This window comes from Choloepus didactylus (assembly GCF_015220235.1).
Source record: "Choloepus didactylus isolate mChoDid1 chromosome 23 unlocalized genomic scaffold, mChoDid1.pri SUPER_23_unloc1, whole genome shotgun sequence".
Classification (NCBI taxonomy): domain Eukaryota; kingdom Metazoa; phylum Chordata; class Mammalia; order Pilosa; family Megalonychidae; genus Choloepus; species Choloepus didactylus.
In genome coordinates this window covers 115,980-135,688 of record NW_023637590.1, presented here as the reverse complement: position 1 = coordinate 135,688, position 19,709 = coordinate 115,980, and the positions used below count along the sequence as shown (strand labels likewise).

Sequence of the window (19,709 nt, the reverse complement as noted above, 5' to 3'; positions counted from 1 at the left end):
CCACCCTCCCAGAGAGAGCGGGCGGGTGCGGCCCGGGCCTCACTGACCCGCCAGCGCCCGCCCGCACATGGCCTGGTTCCTTCTCTCCCGCCCCAAGGCTTAGGCCGCTTGAGATAGACGCTGCCCTTGGCTGCGCTGGCGCCGGCGGAATCGGGCTCCCCCTGGTGGCCGCGCAGTCTGCGATGCTCTGGCTCCTGTGGCCTCGGGAAACCAGTTATAAGGAATTGGATGAATACTATGAGAAATGTAAGCGTGAGACCGACGGTACACAGAAGAGGAGAATTTTACATTGCACTCAGAGAGCTTTGATTCGGAGCCAGGAACTGGGCAATGAGAAGATTCAGATTGTGAGTCAGATGACAAAGCTAGCTGAGAACCGTACCAGACAAGTGGACAGCCATGTGGAACTTTTTGAGGCACATCAAGAGATCAGTGATACTACCGGCAACAGTGGCAAAACCTGCCAAGATAAGCCGAAGAATAAGACCATCCCTCAAACAGAAAAGCCCAATAATAAGAGATCTCGGTGACGATGCCACAATGAGAATCGAGAGATTGCATCTAATAATCATGATCATGACGCACCACCTCAGGAACGCTGAAGGAGAAGAAAGCAAAACATCAAAGGAAAAGAAATGCTTTAAGGCCAAAGCAGAGTGGAGCATCCCCTGTAGATCTTCCCACTGACCTGAATGAAGCAATGTACTGGTGTTCAATCAGGTCTCCTATGGAGAAATGACAGGCTGTGACAATGAGGAGTTCCCCACAGAGTGTTTTCATTTCTCTTGCATGGGACATAATCATAAAGCAAAGGTGAATGGTACTGTCTCAAATTTAGAGGAGAAAATGAAAAAAAAATGGACAAAGCACTGGAGAAATAAGAGAGAGAGAGAGAGAGAGAGAGAGAGAGAGACAGGCAGAGGGTAGTTTGTGTACATTCATTTAATAGTGAGGAAACAAAAGAAACCTGTGTATTTCTTACATTGTCCCCTTTGTTGAGGTGCAAGGATTGTAAAATGTGTATTTTTAAAGAATGTTAGGAAAGGAGTTATTTCTTTTATAGGAGTGGCACTGATTTTTTTTTTTCCTTTTGTTTTCACTGGTAAACACGTGTAACAAGAAAGTGGCCTGTGGATCAACATTTTAGAAACTACAAATATAGGTTTGAATTAAATAATCAAGTGAGTCTCAGACTGATTTCTTTCTTTTTTGTGTGTGTGGCTGGAAGCAACCTAATGCCTTAAAATGTGGAAAGAAAAAGATCTCATTTGATAAAAATAATGAAAAATATTTCATTTAATAAAAATAATGTTATCACTTCATGAAAAGATTTTTTTAAAATTAGCCATGTTGCTAAACATAAAATGCATAGCAAATCTGTGTCTTGCTACCATAATGTATATCCTTATAATAATTCAATAACAAAGGCTTAAAATTAGAAGATTATTTTTAAAAATGATAAATGGTTACATTTTACTGACAAATATTTTATATACTGGACAATACCCCCAATGGCCATTTTAAAATTATTTGAGTACATTTTATATTAAGCCAAACGGAAGTGGTCTTGTCAGATCAAATCAAGCTGTTAATATCACAGATCATAATATAGCAGTCTTGAATCTATATAAGCTGTATAAATGTACATTTCCAAGTTAACTTGCTGTATTATTGTTGGAAATGCAGCCAGGTGCCATTGTGAAACCAAGGAATGTTTCCTCTTGTATATATGAAACTTGTACAGAAGTGACATTAAAAAATAAATGAAACTTGGCCAAAGGAAAAAAAAAAAAGCAGTGGAGGGAGGAGCATTCACTCCACCCTCTCTCTGAGAGGTCTTGCAGCCCCACGGGGACCCTCCTCCTCCCCGACAAGGTCACCTCCAGAACTCACTCTTGGGGACGTCAGTGCCAGATCCCTGGTCCCCTCCCTGCCTCCTCCTCACAGCCCCTTTCCGCCAGTAGCAGTGCCACTGTTTTCCCACAGGAGGACAGGGAGGACGCTGTAGTCTGCAGCCCCCCGCCCCCTTGCTTCTGGATCTTGCTGCCAGAGCCCAGAGAGGTTCTGAGAAGACCAGAGAGAGGCACAGGAGCGCAGCTTCCTCGGCGTTGTGCACACAGAGCTGGCGGCACAACCTCCGCGGCGCACCCTCCCAGTCAGTCCTAGCCTCCAGGGCTGGGATGTGAGAAAGGAAAGCCCCCAGCGCCAGGCCGTGCCCGAAGCCCGCCTTCGAAGTGCCCCAGAGAGCGCACTGGGAACTCACTGCTGCAGCCCTTTGGCCATAGCACCGCTGGATGGGAGCTGCGAGGCGCCCTGGGTGCCGGCTACCGAGTTCCGCTCTTCGGAGAGAGCACAGTGGAGACCACCGCCCTAGACTGAGTCCCGCTTCCTGCCCACTGACCCGGAGTGGGGCACAACCCCTCCAGCCCGCCTGCACCGCACCCTCTGTAACCCCAACATCCCCAGCACAGCCTCTAGGCTCCCGCCCTTCACAGCACCCCGGTTCCCAGGGAGAGCGCGGCCGCCGCCATGCAAGCTGCGCGCTGGGGTCCCCGGGCTCGCCCCCTCGGGGGCTGGACGGGAGGGCTTGGCGTCCAAGAGGCCGGGAGGAGGCACCCTGTGAAGTCTGTACTGTTCAGCCGCTTCTGCATTCTCCTGCCCTGGATCCGCATTCTTACCACCATGCTCGACGCGGACACGCGCAGGCCGGCGCCACGGCTCACCCCGCGCCCCTACTTTTCTCCGTACGTGGCTGGTGGCGGGGACCCCGACTCCGGCTCCGCAGAGGCAGTCGGGACGGCGATGCGAGGCGGGACGCCCGAAAACGAAACTAGTCACAGCCACAGCCAGAGCCGCCGCTGCCCACCCTCTCGGCCATCGCGCCCACCTGCAGCCGCCGGGTGCGGAAAGCCGGGCTGACCCGCTTGCCAGTACGTTCCGCCAGGCGGCGCCGCTGTGCTGGACCCTGGTGGAGAACTGGGCCTCGCGGCGAGCTGCTGAGCCCCTTCCCGCCGGGGCCAGGCTGCCCAGCGCGCACCTGCACGTGCCCACCCGGCGGCGCTACCAGAGGCACCAGCACCAGCGCCCGCAGCCCGGCGTGCTCTTCTTCACCGCAGATGACAGCACCCAGAGTCTGGAGCGCTTCCAGGAGGTAGCGGCCGGCCCTCCCCAACTGGGGGACGCGGGCAGGAGGCGTCCCGGGGACCTGCTGGGCAGCGGTCGCACGTCCTCTTGCGCTTCAGCTGCACTTTTGGGTTTCCTGCCCTCCGTGCACCCATTCCGGACTACTGCTGGAGCTATTCCTTGCAGGCAGTCCGCAGATTTCGCTAGCCCTGGTGTGTTCACGCAGTCTGTTGACGTGGAAGGTGGGTGAAGAGAACGCTGTAGCACAGGGGGTGGGGTGGGAAGTTGGCCTGTGCTTTGTCACCCACCTAGCCCTGAGATGGGTCCAAGGCAATAGCCCAGGCGTGAGGCCCAGCAGTGATTGCCAGGAACTGGGCGCTGGTCCGCCTGAGGATGGAGCCCCAAAGGGGAGGCGCTGCAACCCCTGAGTGGAGCCGGTTGGTGAAGTGAACTAACAGACATCACAGTGTTCTGGGGCTCAGAGAGGGATCCTGCACAGTGCTGGGCAGGGCTTGGTGTCCTCCGAGGCCTGTCAGCCCCTAGATTCTGAATCTAAAACATATGGGAAGAAACATGGAAAAAGTGACTAAAAACCAGCCCATAAGCAAATTTGTCTTGTATGGTCCCATGGGAAGGAAATGCTTATGAAAACACTGACTTCTTTGGGGGTCCTGCCTCCATCCCTTCTCACAGCCCTTTTTGACCCTGAAAATTTCTTTTTCAAGAAACTCTCTGGCAAAAGAGTTGAGATTGTTCTGCTCTAAGTGAGGCCTTTCTCTAAGACCTCCCTGTGGCATATGGTGGCCAGGCTGCTCCCTTGCATGGGCTGTTGCCTCCCAGAGCTTGCTGTGGGTCTGGTTTGCAGCCTGGACCCCTGTTGCTGAGCTGGCACATGTGTGCACTTCAAAGGCCCTGCGTGCAATCAGCAGGCACGGGGTTAGGATAGGTGTTATTTCTTGAGACTGGTGTTTTGCTCTTTGGATGTGCGTGCACACTGCAGATGAGACTGGCTTGCCTGGTTTTGTTTTGTTGTTTCTTCCCCTTACACAATTATAGCTACAAGAAATCTTGGAAGTTTTGGCAATCTCACTTGACCACTACCTTCCTCCACCCAAAATTCCTTGACATCATGCCTCTGTGCACCCCATCTGCTCCCCAGTCCCTCTCCCCCACCCCTGAAAGCAAACTGGATGTTCTGAAGATTCTGAGCTGGACATTGGGAACTGATCAAATATCCTGTATCTCTAGCATCCATACATGCTAACTGCCCCCACACTTTCATCCTATCCCCTCAGCTTTGCTTTCTTAATCTGAGGACTTAGCTACTCTGTATCCTTTCAGTTTAATTTTTCTGTATGTGTGGTGTTTAAAATCAATTTCTTAAGGGCAATTGCAGCCTCATTTCCTTTCATCTTCTCCTTCTTCATGAATAAAAGGAGCAGTAATGGTTTTCCTTTCACTATGTAGGACTTTCTTTCCATATTTCTCCAGAGAAATAAATACAATTGGCATTGTAAAAAAAAAAAAAAAAAAAAAATCAATGGAGCCGGACCCATGCAACAGTATAGATGAACATCAAAAACTGCAAATAAATGACATGAAAGAAGCCAGTCACAAAGGATCACGTATTATGTGAGTGCATTTATAAGAAATGTCCACATTGTAATTTCTATAGACAAAAAGTAGAAAATTGGAATAGGAGGAGAGAGGCAAGGGAATGAGTTCAAATGGGATGGAGTGTCTTTGTTGGGTGATCAAAAGGTTCCAAACTTGTATTATGAGGATGATTGCAAAAAACCATAAATATGCTAAAATCTATTGAATTTTACAGTTTAAATTGGTGAAATTTACAGTATGGAATCCCAAATCAATAAAGCTTTTTTTTTTTTTAAAAAAAAATAAGAAGGAAAGATGAAGGCTCACCATTTGCTCTGGGTCTGTAAAAGACATAAACATATTTCCAGCTACTTAAATATATGGTTCAATCTCTCTTTTAATTTAGAACAAAATATTTTGAAAAAGAAATTCTCTTTCTGAAGAGCATTTTAAATAGATAAAACTTGGTGCTTTCAAGCATTTCTATAAGGTCTTAAAACCTATTGGGTTCCAAAGTATTTTGTTGGAAGTTTTCCTTATATTTAAGGATAATTTCATTTAGGGAAATCAGTTTCAATATGAATTCATAAGAAAAAAAGACTAAAACCCTACTGGGAGAAACACATGGGCAAAAGACAAACAGGCATTTCAAAGAAGAAGAAATATGGAATAGTAATAAAAGCTTAAAAAAGGTATTTGCCCTCATTAGTAATTAGGAAAATGAAAATTAAATGACATGAAGATTGTGCTGCATAGAGTAGATTGGACAAAACAAGAAGTCTGACAATGAAAAATGCTAGTGAAGTGTGGGGACAAAATAATGAGAAGGAGCCATTGTCACTGACCCTGTGATTTTGCCCTGTGCTCTGACCTTCAGGCCCTGGGATGCTGACACTTAGGGATGCCACAGTCACCCTCCACTGGTGTTTGTCATCAGAGGGGCGACCAGCCTCCCTGAGCAGGGGCAGAGTTCTGACTCTGTTCCCTGTGGGCCTAGAGCACTGTGTGAGCTCTGAGGCCCTTGTCACAGGCTGGGAGTGATAAGCAGCCTCATCCTCAGGCTGGAGGCCTGAGATGCTCAAGGAGCCTGAGTTGCCAGACCTGGAGCCAGAGAAGTGATCATGGATCCCCAACGGTTTATTATTATTACTATAGATGAGGAGTTTGAGGACCATTCATGGGATCTGTTGGTACCAGTGCACAGAATAATCATCCCCAATGTTGGTGCTGCTCCCAGAGCAGGAAATGGTGTCCCTCTGGCCCAGAGCCCCAGACACCAAGGGTGGCTGAGTCAGCACTGCCTGGGCCCAGACTCACACAGAGATGGTGATTCTGTGTTCTAGAGGCAAGAGGAGAAAGCAGGGTCCCATGTAACTCCCCAGTGTACTTTCCCCGGTCCCACATCAGTCACATTTCCACAGTGATTTAAACCCATTTGGAAGCACAACCTAAAATTCTTACCTTCATAAGGAAGAGAGGGGGGCATGGTGTACAGCTGAAAGGGTTGCCTGCAGTTTAGCAGCACATGAGAAGCTTAGTCACCTGTGCAGTGAGCTACAAGGGTGAGGAGGAGAGGGTACAGGGCCATGTTGGTGATGATCCTGAATCCTGCCTTCTGTGGCCCCACAGCTGAGGTGGAACTTCCTCAAAGTCTCTCCCAGCCCCTCTTCATATGCAGAGAGATGGGAGGTTCCATCCATGCTAATGAGATCTGCCAGCTTTCTGATCCCCACATTGGGTCCTGGGTTTTGCCACTCTGGTTGAGGAAAGGTGAGGGTGGCAGTGTGGGACCCAGTGTGGGGGAGGTCTCAGCTGCAGCTCCATGAGCCCTGGCAGAGGGCACCAGGCAGTGCAGGTGGCTGCCCCCAGCTCTGATCACACCCACGGCCCTCAGGAAGGTATTTGTTTGAATGCTGGTGACCTGGGACTTGTACAGTTGTGAGTGACTTGGTGACCTGAGCCCAAAAGGAACAGCTCCTGCCTTCCTGCTGCTCTGCCCACTGACTCCCTGCCTTAGGGTTAGGCCAGGGACCACTTTATGGGCCTTCATATTCCATAAGGACAATTATAAATCTGCACTCAAGCTCCTCAGGGGTGAAACTGCCCACGGCCCCCTTGGCTATTCTCTGGGTCCCAATGGAGATGTTTCCTTTTATTCAGGTGTTGATTTGTCCAGGTGCCTCCTTTCCTTACCTTCACTGTTGGAGGAATGGAGGCCAGAGAGGACACAGCTGTTCTCATGTGTCTGGGAAGATAAAGTTTGGTGGGGCAGGAACAACAGAAGAGCTAAGTAGAGATGACCAATTGTGAGTGAGGTAATGGCTGTAGGAGTCCCTTCTTGAGCCCACACAGATTGTGACATAACTATTTACTGAAGGGAACAATTACTTTTTATAAGCTTCTCATGTGATGCTGAATTATGGGCAACCCTTTGGGTTGTATGCCATGGACACCCCCTACTCCTCCTTATGAAGGCTGAGCCATTCTGAACATGGTAAGAGTTTTAGGTTGTGCTTCCCTGTGGGTTTAAATCACTATGGAAATTTAACTCCCCATATAGAGAGCACAGTGACTCTCCACTCCCAGTTGAACCCACTTCTTTCCTTCTTTGAGGGTGCTTATTGGGTACCACTCTCATCAACAGGGATCCAGCTGGGAAATCATGGAGACTCTGGTGTGTGTGTGTGAAGGGACAGGAGGCTCCCACTAAGTCTTGGACACTATCCTCCATAGCAGCAGTGGAGAGTCCAGGGTATGGGCTGACAGAGCAGCATGGCCATGCTTGGAAGACCCACAGGCCTTTGCTGGGAGAGGCCATATTTACAAGGAGCACCTTCAACATTACTGCAGGTGTTGGGGAGAAAGGCACCTGTTCATTGACAGGTTGTGAATGGATTTGCAACCAAGTTGATTTACTTATTCCTCAAAATGGCAGAAGATTTAGGCTTTATACTTAAATTTTGTTATTTTTGAAATTAAGGAAACCATGGACTCTCTTTAAAGCCTTGGGCCTCCTATATTTTGACAAAGTACATTGGGACTGAGTCATTCCTAAAACTTAAATTCCATATACTCTATTCTTACATGCCATTATACATCTTCACTGTAAAGAATTTAAATTTCTTATTTAAATTTCTTACACCCCTTCCTGACACACACATTTTGTTCAGTTTTCCTTCTTTCATGGAGAAGACTGAAATCTTGTTAATAGTTCTAGGCATTATAAAGTCACATTAACTTGAGCTGAAAATACCACAATTCTATTTTTCAATTTTCAACTGTTTTTTTCCATAGTAAAAAAAAGTTAAGGATATTTGTTTTCTGTCATTAAAACCAAATAAATCTTACCTATGTTAAAGAAAGAAAATCAAGTCAAGAAAATCAAGTCAATCATAAATTTTATAGAACTGATACATTGTTTTTTTTTTTTTTTTGGTTCTTCATCAATATAATATCTTACCAAATATGATATCCAAAATTTGCTTATGTTTCTTTAAATTACCAAATATATTTCTGTAAAATTATATAATTGTAAAACTACATAATTTTCTATTTTATATTTTTTCCTCCCCTTTCTACTCATACTTTGAGTTGAAGACCAACAACATTTACTTTCTGTAACTGAAGCCTTCCTTTATTTTTCATAATTTTTTATTAGAGAAGCTGTAGGTTTACCAGAACATCATATAGAAAATACATTGTTTCCATATACACCCTCTATTATTAACATTTCTCATTAGTGTGGCACCTTTGTTACAACTGATGAAAGAATATTATTATAATGGTACTATTAACCATAGCCCATAGTTTAGATTAGAGTTCATCATTTGTGTTATTCAGTCCTATGTTTTTTCCTTAGAACCATGTATACAAACTAAAATTTCCCCTTTTACCCACATTCAAATATATAATACAGTTGTGTTAATTACAGTAAACATATTGATTTTAATGTCTTCCATCCTTTACCAAAATTCTTCAATCACCCCAAACACATTCTATATCAATTAAACATTAACTCCCCATTTCCTACTCCTCCCCTGGATGCTGGTAACCTGTATTCTCATTACTGACTCTGAATTTGCTTATCCTAATGATTTCAAACCTGTGATATCATAGAATATTTGTCCTTTTGTGTTAAAATGATGTCTTCCAGGTTCAATAGGATGCCTTTAAGATTTCATTCAACATGATGTCTTCAAGGTTTATCTGTGTTGTCACATGTATCAGAACTTCATTCTTTCTTATGTCTGAATAACATTCCATTGTATGTATTTGCCACATTTTCTTTATCCATTCATCAGTTGACCGATACTTGGGTTTCTTCTACTTTCTGGCAATTGTGAATAATTCTGCTATGAACATTGGGGTGCAAATATCTGTAATGCCTTCTCTAGTGACAAATAGTAAATAACTGTCTTGGACAGAGTTAGTTTTAGAATAACTATAGTGTTATTTATATCAACCACTGTGTTTTGCACTGGGTGGTGCATGGAATACACGCACTAGTGACAAATACTGAAGTTAAACACACACACACACACACACACACACACACACACACACACACACGCAACCATATCTACATTAACTTTTTAACTTGTCACCCTTGCCTATTTCCTTTGCAATGATTGATAAGTCAATATACTATTTTTTTTAGAACACTCTATTATCATAAAAAGATGAGTTAAAAATGAAACTTTTCTGGCCGCTTCCCAAACACTCTTTGAGGGGCTGAGCGCGGCTGTGGTTTCTGGGCCCTTGGATGTCTGCCCCCGGGAGTCCGTTCCTGGGCTGCCCGCGGCCCCCCGCTTTCCCCTCCCCGCCCCGCGCAGTGGAAGGAACAAAGTCGCCGAGTGCACTGGGCCGAGGGCTGCAGCCCTGCTCTGGCCGCGGCGGCCCCGGGACAGCCCCTCTCCGGGCGCGCTGCTGGGCGCAGGCGGCGGCGGCGGAGAGCAGGGCAGCGGCTCGGGCAGCAGAGGCGGCGGCGGCGGGGGCGCGGGGGCCCGAGGGGAGGCGGCGCCCGTGAGACCGAGACCCGGGGCGGCGGGGACGGGGCCCAGGCGATGGGGCTTCGCCAAGTGCCCGAGGTTTGGGGGCGCAGGAGACCGGAGTGTTCCCGGGGACCCCGGGGCGGCGGCGCGAGCCTCTGCGAGGAGAGGGCGCCCCCAGCGCGAGAGGGAGAGGGGTCCCCTGTCTGCAGCCCTCCCCTCCTCACTGCCGCTTGTGCCGCCCTAAAAGCAACTCAGGTAGCAGGGCGGAGGCAGCGGCGGTGCAGGGAGGCCGGCGAGGGCACGGATGTCCATGACAGCTTCCGCGGGGCGGTGAGGAAGGACCCTGCGAGAGGAGCCCCCAGGACCTGGAAACAGTGTATCCTGTTTCCGTGGGAGCCTGACTGGAAGCCTTATCAAACTTGAGGGAGCATCAACAGCTTAATGTGTGAAACTGTGAGCTGTGAAAGACACGAAGCAAGTGAAGTTTTAGACTATCCTGATGATATTGGGACCTGCTGGTGTAGCCTTCTCTCTGGTTCCGTGTTGATGAAGGAATCCATGTTTTCCCAAGAAACAGTTTTTTCAAGTGCTCTGAGGGAAGCTTTAGGTGTGGCTGTGAATGCATTGTTTTAGAGCTTTCTGAAGTGATTGTGGTGAACTATATGGATGAAGATGAAGAAAATTTTCAGCGTCAAGCTTCTCATCGCCAGTGTGGAAAGAGGTTTAGAAGAATCAACCAGAAAGGTGAAAGACAAACAATTATTGACACTGTGGACCCTTATCCTGTGGGAAAACTATCTTTTCCCAGAGGTTATCATAGGCTTCCTGCAGATTTCTCAAAACTACATCTTACAGTGCTAGTCACAGGTGACTAGCCATTCAGGCTGTAGTAATCACTAGTGGTTCTGGAAGCAGCCATCTTTCCGATCTCTACCAGGCCACAGAAGGTGAGGCTGGTGACACGGAGCTGGGAGGGTTACCAGAAACAGCAGTGGATTCCGAGGACAACGTTGATGAAGAAGACATTGAGAGGGCATCAGATCCTCTAATGAGCAGGGACATTGTGGGAGACTGCCTGGAAAAGGACCCAATTGACAGGACAGATGATTATATTGGATCTGGATTTTCCTTGGAAATACTAAGAGTGAGAGCAACTTTTGTTGAGATCCAACTTCTGGCCACAGGGTCTGGAACCTGTAACCACCCTTTCCTGAACCCAGATTATCTCTTCTACCACTTCTGCAGCTCTTCCTGGGCCAATATATATTTGGGAAAAAAACTCGAGGAACTGAGGCTATTGGGGTTAAGTATAGGATGAAGTGAGTATAAATATGTGAGAGTTGGTTTTTTGCATGTGTTTTGAGGGAGACAAAACTTTTACCATTTAGGCTATATACATATGCTAGGAATAAAAAAGGAAAAATTTAAAACCTGGATTGGATTTTTAAAATTTAATTGAAGTCATTTAAAGGAATTTGTTTTCCATTTATTGATAAATATCATATGGTGATAACCAGCCATTTGTTCACCTAATATGGTTGAGCACCTTCTATGTACTGAGCATTTTCCTGGGTCTTGGCACCTCAGTGGTGAACAAGTCAGAGGCGGTCCTCACTGAAGTCCTTTGGAGGAGACAGACAGTAAGCAAGTGAACAACTAAATACATCCACTTTCCCCTTCCTAGAGTTTCCTGTCACCCCCCTTTCCCATCAGATAGTGGTGAGTGCTATGAATAAGAATAAAGCCCTGGCTAGGGGTCTGGGGGTGATGGAAACAGGGGGATGAGCTGGACAGGAGCCTATTTGGGGAAGGAAGCCTAGGAATGCCTTTTTAAAGAGTACACCCCTGAATGAAGTGAGAAAGGGGAGCCAGCTGGGCCTGTGGCCCTTTCCAGATATTTAACCTCTTTACTTTTCCTGGGGTGAAGGATTTAACTGCTTCTCAAAAACCCATCTTTGATTTCTCCCTATTCTTTCTATCTCCCCCCACACCACCCCATTCCAAAGGCATCTGTTGCTGGTAGTTCCTAAGTCTTTTGATAGTTCTGTAGCATAAATTTGGAGTGGTTCTCTATTTTGCTCTAGAAGGGTTAAGGTTTCATTTTCTTGTGTCTGATATGATACATTCATCTTGTAATTTCCAACCTCCAAAATTGTGTTTCTGTCTCCTGTTCTCTCTCCTTGCTGACTTTAAAAATATCCCTTCACTGTAGTTTTAAAGGGGGAATGATATTGGAATTGTGCTCAATTTGCCATCTTAATCTAGTATCCTTGCTCTTAAATTTTAGTTTCTAGTTAGATTGATCATGGTTTGTGAATACATTGATTTGGAAGTTACCCTTTTATAATCAAATGCATCTTTTCTTTTGAATTCTTATTTTAGAATAGTTATGGAAGAAAATTTTGATTATAAGAATATGTGTAGTATGTCTGTCATTCCTGGAAATTTAAGAATTTAGCTTCATATCTAAGAGAACTTCTCAGAATTTCTGGAAAGCAGGAACTATACTGATTCCTACAAATAAACACAAAGCTGTCTGTTATACTTTTTAAGTGTACTTGTTGATATGGTCTCCACAGTGAGTGAAATTTACATAAATACCAATTCACCTACAAGTGGTAGTGATGATTCAGATGCTTGCCATTATCAAATATATATTTTTTGAAAGTAATAAGCCACTAACATTAAAAAAATAAAATTTTCTGAGCTTTGAACAAATGTGTTTGATGGTCTTCTCAGGGGCCATGAGCACAAGCCCCCTGAGCCCACACTAGGTTGGATTCACCCTCCCACAGAAGAAGATGGAAGATATTAGGAGCCAAGGCTGAGGGAGGGGGCTTGTTTCTCACTTCCCCAGTGATATCTGTCACTGTGGAAATGGTCATGTGCCACATAAAACAGTTATACTTGGCCTCATCCTTGGGCTGGGTCCCAGTGATGGTGAAGGTGGATTTGTCCCCAAGCAGGGAACCTGAGAATTGGGGAGGATTCCAGGGCCCAATTGCTAGTATCCACTGTCAGATCTTGGGGAGCCTGGTAGGGCTTCTGTAGGACCCAGTGGGCAGAGTTACTGGTGGTAATTGCCCCAGCACTGGAGCCACAGGTGAGTGTGACTGTTCTTCCAGGGAATGTGGACACTGAAGTTTCCTGAGTCACCACAGCCTGGGAAATGGCTCCTGAAAACATGTGAGAGACCCTATGGTCAGGAGAGGAGATGGGAGCAGGTAGGGTCCATGTTGCCTGTCCCTACCCCAAGCCCAGAAATTGACCCCTGACCTGTGCAGTGAGCCAGAAGGGTGAGCAGGAGAGGGGCCCAGGCCTGGCAGAGATGTCCCCAGGACTCTGCATTCCAAGACAACTCATCCCTGAATCAGCTACCCCTGCTCTCATTATAAACCCCAACTCCCTGTGCAGGGCAGGGCTTTCATGCAAATGAGCTCCCCTCCCAGGAGAAAGCAAAGTGACCAGGCAACAGCTATTGTGTTCTTTCACATCAGTGACCAGGTGTCAAACAGCTCAGAGGGACAAATCCCAGATGTGCTGCCTCCGCAGGGCCAGGGGAAAGCCAGCCCCCTCTAGTGTCCCCAGGGGAATAGCACTGATGGAAGGAGTCCCTTCACAAGGCTTTCCCCTTCCCTCCCCATCTCCTCAGAGCCTCAGTTTTTAGTTCCCTAAGTAGGTCAATTTCAGTGCCTGGGATACCCTAGGCAGGAAATCCTCAGTGGAGAAATTTTGTAAATGGGAGGCCTGAAAGCATCACAGGCTCCTGGTGTTTCCAATTCATTGCTATGAGTAGAAGAGGGAGCATCTTGGGGTTCCCCTCATTCACAGCTACTTATCTAGGTTCCTGGGCCGTTGACTGTCCCATGGTCAGATGTTCAGTCTCTACCAGAACCCAGTAGTATGGCTAGAACTTATGTATTTTTTTAAATTTTATTGAGATTGTTCACATACCATTCAATTATCCAAAGATCCAAAGTGCACAATTGTCCATGTTACCATCATACAGCTGTGCATCCACCACCAGAGTTAATTTTTTCCAGTTTTTAGAACATTTTCATTACTCCAGAAAAGAAATAAAGACAAAAAAGAAAACTCAGTTCCTCCCATATGCCTAACCACCCCCCTTCCATTATTGACTCATAGTATTGGTATAGTACATTTGTTACTGTTGATGAAAGGATGTTAAGATACTAACTGTAGTACATAGTTTGCAATAGGTATATTTTCCCCTATATACCCCTCTATTATTAGCTTCTAGTTATAGGGTCATATATTTGTTCTAGTTCATGAAAGAGATTTCTAATATTTGTAAAGTTAATCATGGATGTTGCCCACCACAAGATTCACTGTTTTATACATTCCCATTTTTAACCTCCAACATTAACACACCATTCAGCACTGTTAGCTATTCTCACAATAACATGCTACCATCACCTCTGTCCACTTCCAAACCCTTAGGTTCAACCTAGTTGAACATTCTCCTCAAATAAGCAACCGCTCCCCATTCTTTAGCCTTCTTCTATATCCTGGTAACCTATATTTCATGTCTATAAGTTTACATATTATAATTAGCTCATATCAGTGAGACCCTACAATATTTGTCCTTACGTGTCTGACTTATTTCACTCAGTATAGTGCCCTCAAAGTTTCTTCATCAACCCACTTTTTAAGACAGTTTTGTTCACCCACCATAATTTCTGTCCTAAGTAAACAATCAATGGTTCCCTGTATAGTTACATATTTATGTATTCACCACCATCACCACTATCTATATAAGGACATCTCCATTTCTTCCACAAAGAAGGAGGAAGAGTCAAAGAAGGTAGAGAGACAAAAGAAAAAGAGAAAGAAAGAAAGAAAAAACATGACAGCTAAGGAGCAATGAAAGGAAAGATAGAATTAAAGTAAAGTAGAATAAAAGAGTCAGACAACATCATCAATACCAAGAGTCCCATACCCCTTCCTTATGTCCCCCTCTTATAGGCATTTAGCTTTGGTATATTGCCTTTGTTGCATTAAAGAAAGCATAAAACCAAGTTTCTGTTAGCTATAGTCTCTAATTTGCATTGATTTTGTTTCCCCCAATACCGCCCTATTTTTAACACCTTGAAAGGTTGACATTCATTTGTTCTCCCTCATGTAAAAACATATTTGTACATTTTATCACAATTGTTGAGCACTCCAGGTTTCACTGAGTTCTACAGTCCCAGTCTTTATCTTTCCTCTTCCCTTCTTGTGTCCCACATGCTCCTAACCTTCTTCTTTCAACGATTCTCAGAGTCATCTTTGTTCAGTGTACTTACATTGCTGTATTACCATTATCCAAAATTTTGTTCCAGACCTCTAACTCCTGTCTTTTCCAATCTGTCTGTAGTGCTCTCTTTAGTATTTCCTGTAGCACAGGTATCTTGTTCTCAAACTCTGTCATTGTCTGTTTGTCAGAGAATATTTTAAATTCTCCCTCATATTTGAAGGACAGTTTTGCTAGATATCAGAGTCTTGCTTGGTGGTTTTTCTCTGTCAGTATCTTAAATATATCACCCCACTTCCTTCTTGCCTCCATGGTTTCTACTGAGAATTCCACACATAGTCTTATCAAACTTCCTTTGTATGTGATGGATCACTTTCCTCTTGCTGCTTTCAGGATTCTCTCTTTGTTTCTGACATTTGATAATCTGATTATTAAGTGTCTTGCCATAGGTCTATTCAGATCTATTCTGTTTGTGGTATGCTGTGCCTCTTAGATCTGTAATTTTATGTCTTTCATAAGAAATAGGAAATTTTCACTGAGTACTTCCTCTATTATTGCTTCTGCCCCATTTTCCTTCTCTTCTCCTTCTGGGACACCCATGACATATATATTCATGTGTTTCTTGTTGTCATTCAATTCCCTGAGATGCTCATATTTTTCCATTCTTTTCCGTATCTGTTCTTTTGTGTGTAGGACTTCAGGTGTCTTGTTCTCCAGTTCCTGAGTGTTTTCCTCTGCCTCTTGAGATCTGCTGTTGTATGTCTCCATTGTGTTTTTCGTCTCTTGTGCCTTTCATTTCCATAGCTTCTGCCAGCTGTTTTTTCAAATGTTTGATTTCTACCTTATGTTCATTCAGTGTTTTCTTTATAGCCTTTGTCTCTTTTGTTATAACTTCCCTGAAATTGTTGATTTGGTTTTTCATTTGATTTAGCATATTTCTTTGAAAATCTTTAATAGATTGTTTCACTGAAGTAAAACAATATCTCAACTGTATCTTGATTGGGTGTAAGTTTGTTCCTTTGACTGGGCCAGATCTTCATTTTTCTAGGACAGATTGTAGTTTTCTGTTGTCCAGGCATTTTCCTTGGTTACCCCAGTCAGACTTATGTATTTTTAATTGACATACTATACAATTCACCCTTTAAAATGCATTGCTTTTTTTCTTTAATATACTTATACAGTGATGGAAATATCCCTATGAAGGTCCAAAATATTTCTATCATTAGAAAAGCAATCCCATATCCTTATCAATGATTTCCTGTTCTCAATTCACCTTGATACTGGCAACCACCAATTTGCCTGTAACAAATGGAATCATGTGCTCTTCTATGTGTGGCTTCTATCACATATCTTGAAGTTTTCAAGGTTCATCTCATATGGATCTACCACTTTTTGCTTAAGCCTTCATCAGTTGATAGACCCACGCTTTTGCTATGGTGAGTATTTCCTTCTATGAACATTTGAGTGCAAGTTTTTATATTGACATGTGTTTTCATTTCTGCTAGGTATATACCTAGAAATAGAATTGGTGGGTCATATATCTATATGTTTTAACTTTTTTAGGAATAACCAAACTATTCCAAAGCAGTTGCATTCAGTTATAGTCCCACTGGCAATGTATGTGTGAGGTTTCCAATTTGTCCTCATCCTCTCCAAATCTTATTATTATTATACTTCTTTATTTTCACCATCCCTGTTGGCATAAAATGGAATCTCATTTTAGTTTGATTTGTATTTCCCTGATGACTAATGATGCCAAGCATCTGTTCATGTGCTTATTGAGAGACATACGACTCATGTGCATTCAGAAAATTTCTGTCAGAGGCCAAGCACACGACCCAGGACCTCCTGTCCCTTTTGTGTGCTCTCCATCCCCTGAGAGGGAAGAGCTCTCCATGAAAATCTTTCCCTGGAGCTGGTTCTTTCCAAGGCCCCCCAGTACCCCAGAGCTAATGTACACCAAATGTTCCCATGGCCACTCCATCATCCAGGATGAAGTTTTGGCAGGTAGGGCAACTTGGGGATCAAAATAACTCTGTTAACAATTCCACTTCATCTGGCTCCTGTGCACAAAGAAACAGGCCCTGTTGAGTGTGAGAGGCCTATTCATTGACACCTGCAGGATGAGGATGGGAGGCAAAAGACCCAGAGCTTTTGGTCTTCAGGTCTCAGCATGCACAGGGCTGGGGGAGACCACACACCACAGCCATGTCCCACAATGCCTTGGGGTCTCTTTGGGATGATCAAGAGAGATTATTTAATTTTGTTTTGGAAAAATATTAATGGATGGGACTCCAGGGCCCTGACCAGTGTTTCTGCCACCGGGACACTACCCTGAGAGATCTTAAGTAGCAGATTCTGAGGCAGAAGAAAAACAATGGCCTATCTTGAAACATAGGGAAAATTGCTGATTTGAATATCAACTTGGTTCCTAACCAAGTTCAAAGGAGGAAAAAGAAAATTAATGTCTTCCAGGTGAAAATGCCCAAAGGCTAGATAAGCACATCCCTATTAGGGAACATCATTAATTTCATTAAGATATTAAAGAGTTTGATTGAGTATGGTGGGAATCAGATAAGCAGATATTGTGGCAGATGGCAGTGGTGTGAGTATGGGAGCTGTAATATTTGTCTAAGGTTTTGGTAACTATCCTCCATGGGAGTAGGGAATCTCTAGAGAATGCAACATATTCTTTTTGTCTGAAAACATTCAGTGAAGATGGAGTAAAGACCTGAAGATCCCCACAAAGACATCTCTGGAAGGCCTCAGGGACTGCAGCAGCAGGTAAGAATTAGAGGAGGGTATGCCTTGGAGGGATCTTTACTAGGGAGTGGTCATGGAAGATGTGACCAGTTTGTTGTTTGGGGCTGGTTCTTAGAGTAGACAAGATGTCTGTGACCAGGGGAAGTAGGAATATATCAGCTACAGATCTATCACCAGTAACACAAGATTCACACTTTAAGAAACAAGATGAACAGATTTATGGATGGACATCACTGAATTGGTCAACATTTTAAATTGCAGACAGCAGTATTTACTCCTATTAATTTATTCCTGTACCTATGAGGCAGATAAGGCCTGTTTCCTCATCTGGTTGTGTCTCCCTGAGAAGTCCTGTTCTGTTTCACTTTACAGGCATAACCTGTGTTTATCTTTCCCCCACTCCAGGAGAGATCTTGGTGCATGGATGTGTCCCAATAGATGCTTCCTCCTCATACTCTCATTGAAAAGAGAACTAAGCTCTGTGGGCCCAGAGGGTTTTGTCTCACTTCCTTGTCTTCTGAGTCACTGTGAGGGACTGTAGCTGCTCCCACTGCCATGAGCAGTAGCACAGTAATATTCATCCTCATCCTCAGGCTGCAGCCCAGAGATGAGCAAAAGGCCTGCATTGGCCGAGGTGTCTTTGGATCCAGAGAAGCGGCTGGGGACCCCGGAGCCCTGGTGCTTGTCTGAGTCTGAGTGGTAGTACAGGAGGTACCGGGGAGGGCTCCCTGGCTTCTGCTGGTACCAGGATATGTAGTAGCCACCAACACTGAAGCCACTGCTGAGGATGCAGGTGAGTCTCACAGATGTCCCCAGGGATGCAGAGAGGGAGGGTGGCTGGGTCAGCACAGGCTGGGAGAGGGACCCTGCAAACACAGACATGCATGGGAGCTGGGTCAGGGTCCAAGACTAAAATGCTAGAGGTCTGAGCTACAGTGGCTGAAGCAGTCTGGGAGATCTGCCCTGGATCTCTGAGTCTCATTCCTACCTGTGCAGTGAGAGAGGAGCACAAGGAGGAGACAGGTCCAGGCCATGGTGGACACAGTGTCTGAAGCTCCCAGTGCACCTGGGATGCTCTTAGTCCCTGCTGATCTTTGCAAAGAGGGGCTGGTCATGCAAATTAGGCCCTACCTTCTCTCTGCCCCATTTTCCCTGAGCTGAGAGTCTTGTGGATAGAGGCAGATGATGGGCAGGGCTACAATGTGTGCCCCTTGGGGGAGCCCCAGGGGGAAGCAGCTGCCAGGAAATCACAGGGGCCTGTGAGCAGGAGTATTTGCCAAGCCCAGAAAGGCCCCTGTGCTCTGAAGACAAGAGGAGAAAGACAGGTTCTCTGTGTTCCAGGGTCCCCTTTCCCTAAACCCTGTCCAAGAACTTAGGGAGCCTGATGACGAGGCCTCAGAGCTCTTTCTTCTGAGGCTCCACTCTGGGAGCCAACATAGTCCATGCAAGCACTTTCTGGCTCCTTCTGTCCACCAGCCCTTGCTTGGACCAGAGGAAAGCAAGGATCACACAGAGGAAAAGGAGGAGGTGAGCTAATTCAGATGGAATGGGTGGAGGGTGCCAGATGCAGGAGCTCATGGGGTCACAGGGTGCATCACAGGTGCAGGAAAGTCTCACATCAGTGAGGACACCATTGGCCCCACTTCCCTGGATCCAACTGAGTGGTTGACCAGCTGTCAGGCCCAGCGCCTCACTCTCAGCTCAGCCCACAGTGCCATCTGCTGGTCACAAGGCAAACATCCTCTGGCTCTGGGATGCCAGTACCAGAGGGAGAGTGCCCTCCCTTTCATACACATCTTCTTGATGTCATTACTCAAGACTGTAGAGCAAGAAGGGGCATCCATAGGTCCTGCATTGGAACACTGATGCTCTCATACAGGGATGTTTATCTTGATTGAAAATGTTTCTTACACTGGCTCATTATTATAAAAATGTCAATCTCTGTCAACTGTATCCCTGTGACTCCAACTTGGCCTGTTTTC

General features: G+C 45.3%; 2 pseudogenes and 1 gene segment (V, D, J or C); 2 read left to right on the top strand and 1 right to left on the bottom strand.

Annotated features, from left to right (window-relative positions):
- Positions 1-224: 224 nt before the first annotated feature.
- Positions 225-2,379, top strand: LOC119524821 (annotated as a pseudogene).
- On the top strand, positions 2,267-10,133 carry LOC119524820 (annotated as a pseudogene).
- An 8,116-nt stretch (positions 10,134-18,249) lies between these two features.
- Positions 18,250-18,782, bottom strand: LOC119524819. The segment is given in 2 exon segments: positions 18,250-18,593; positions 18,716-18,782. Coding segments are annotated over 2 exon segments (390 nt in total).
- Positions 18,783-19,709: the final 927 nt, after the last annotated feature.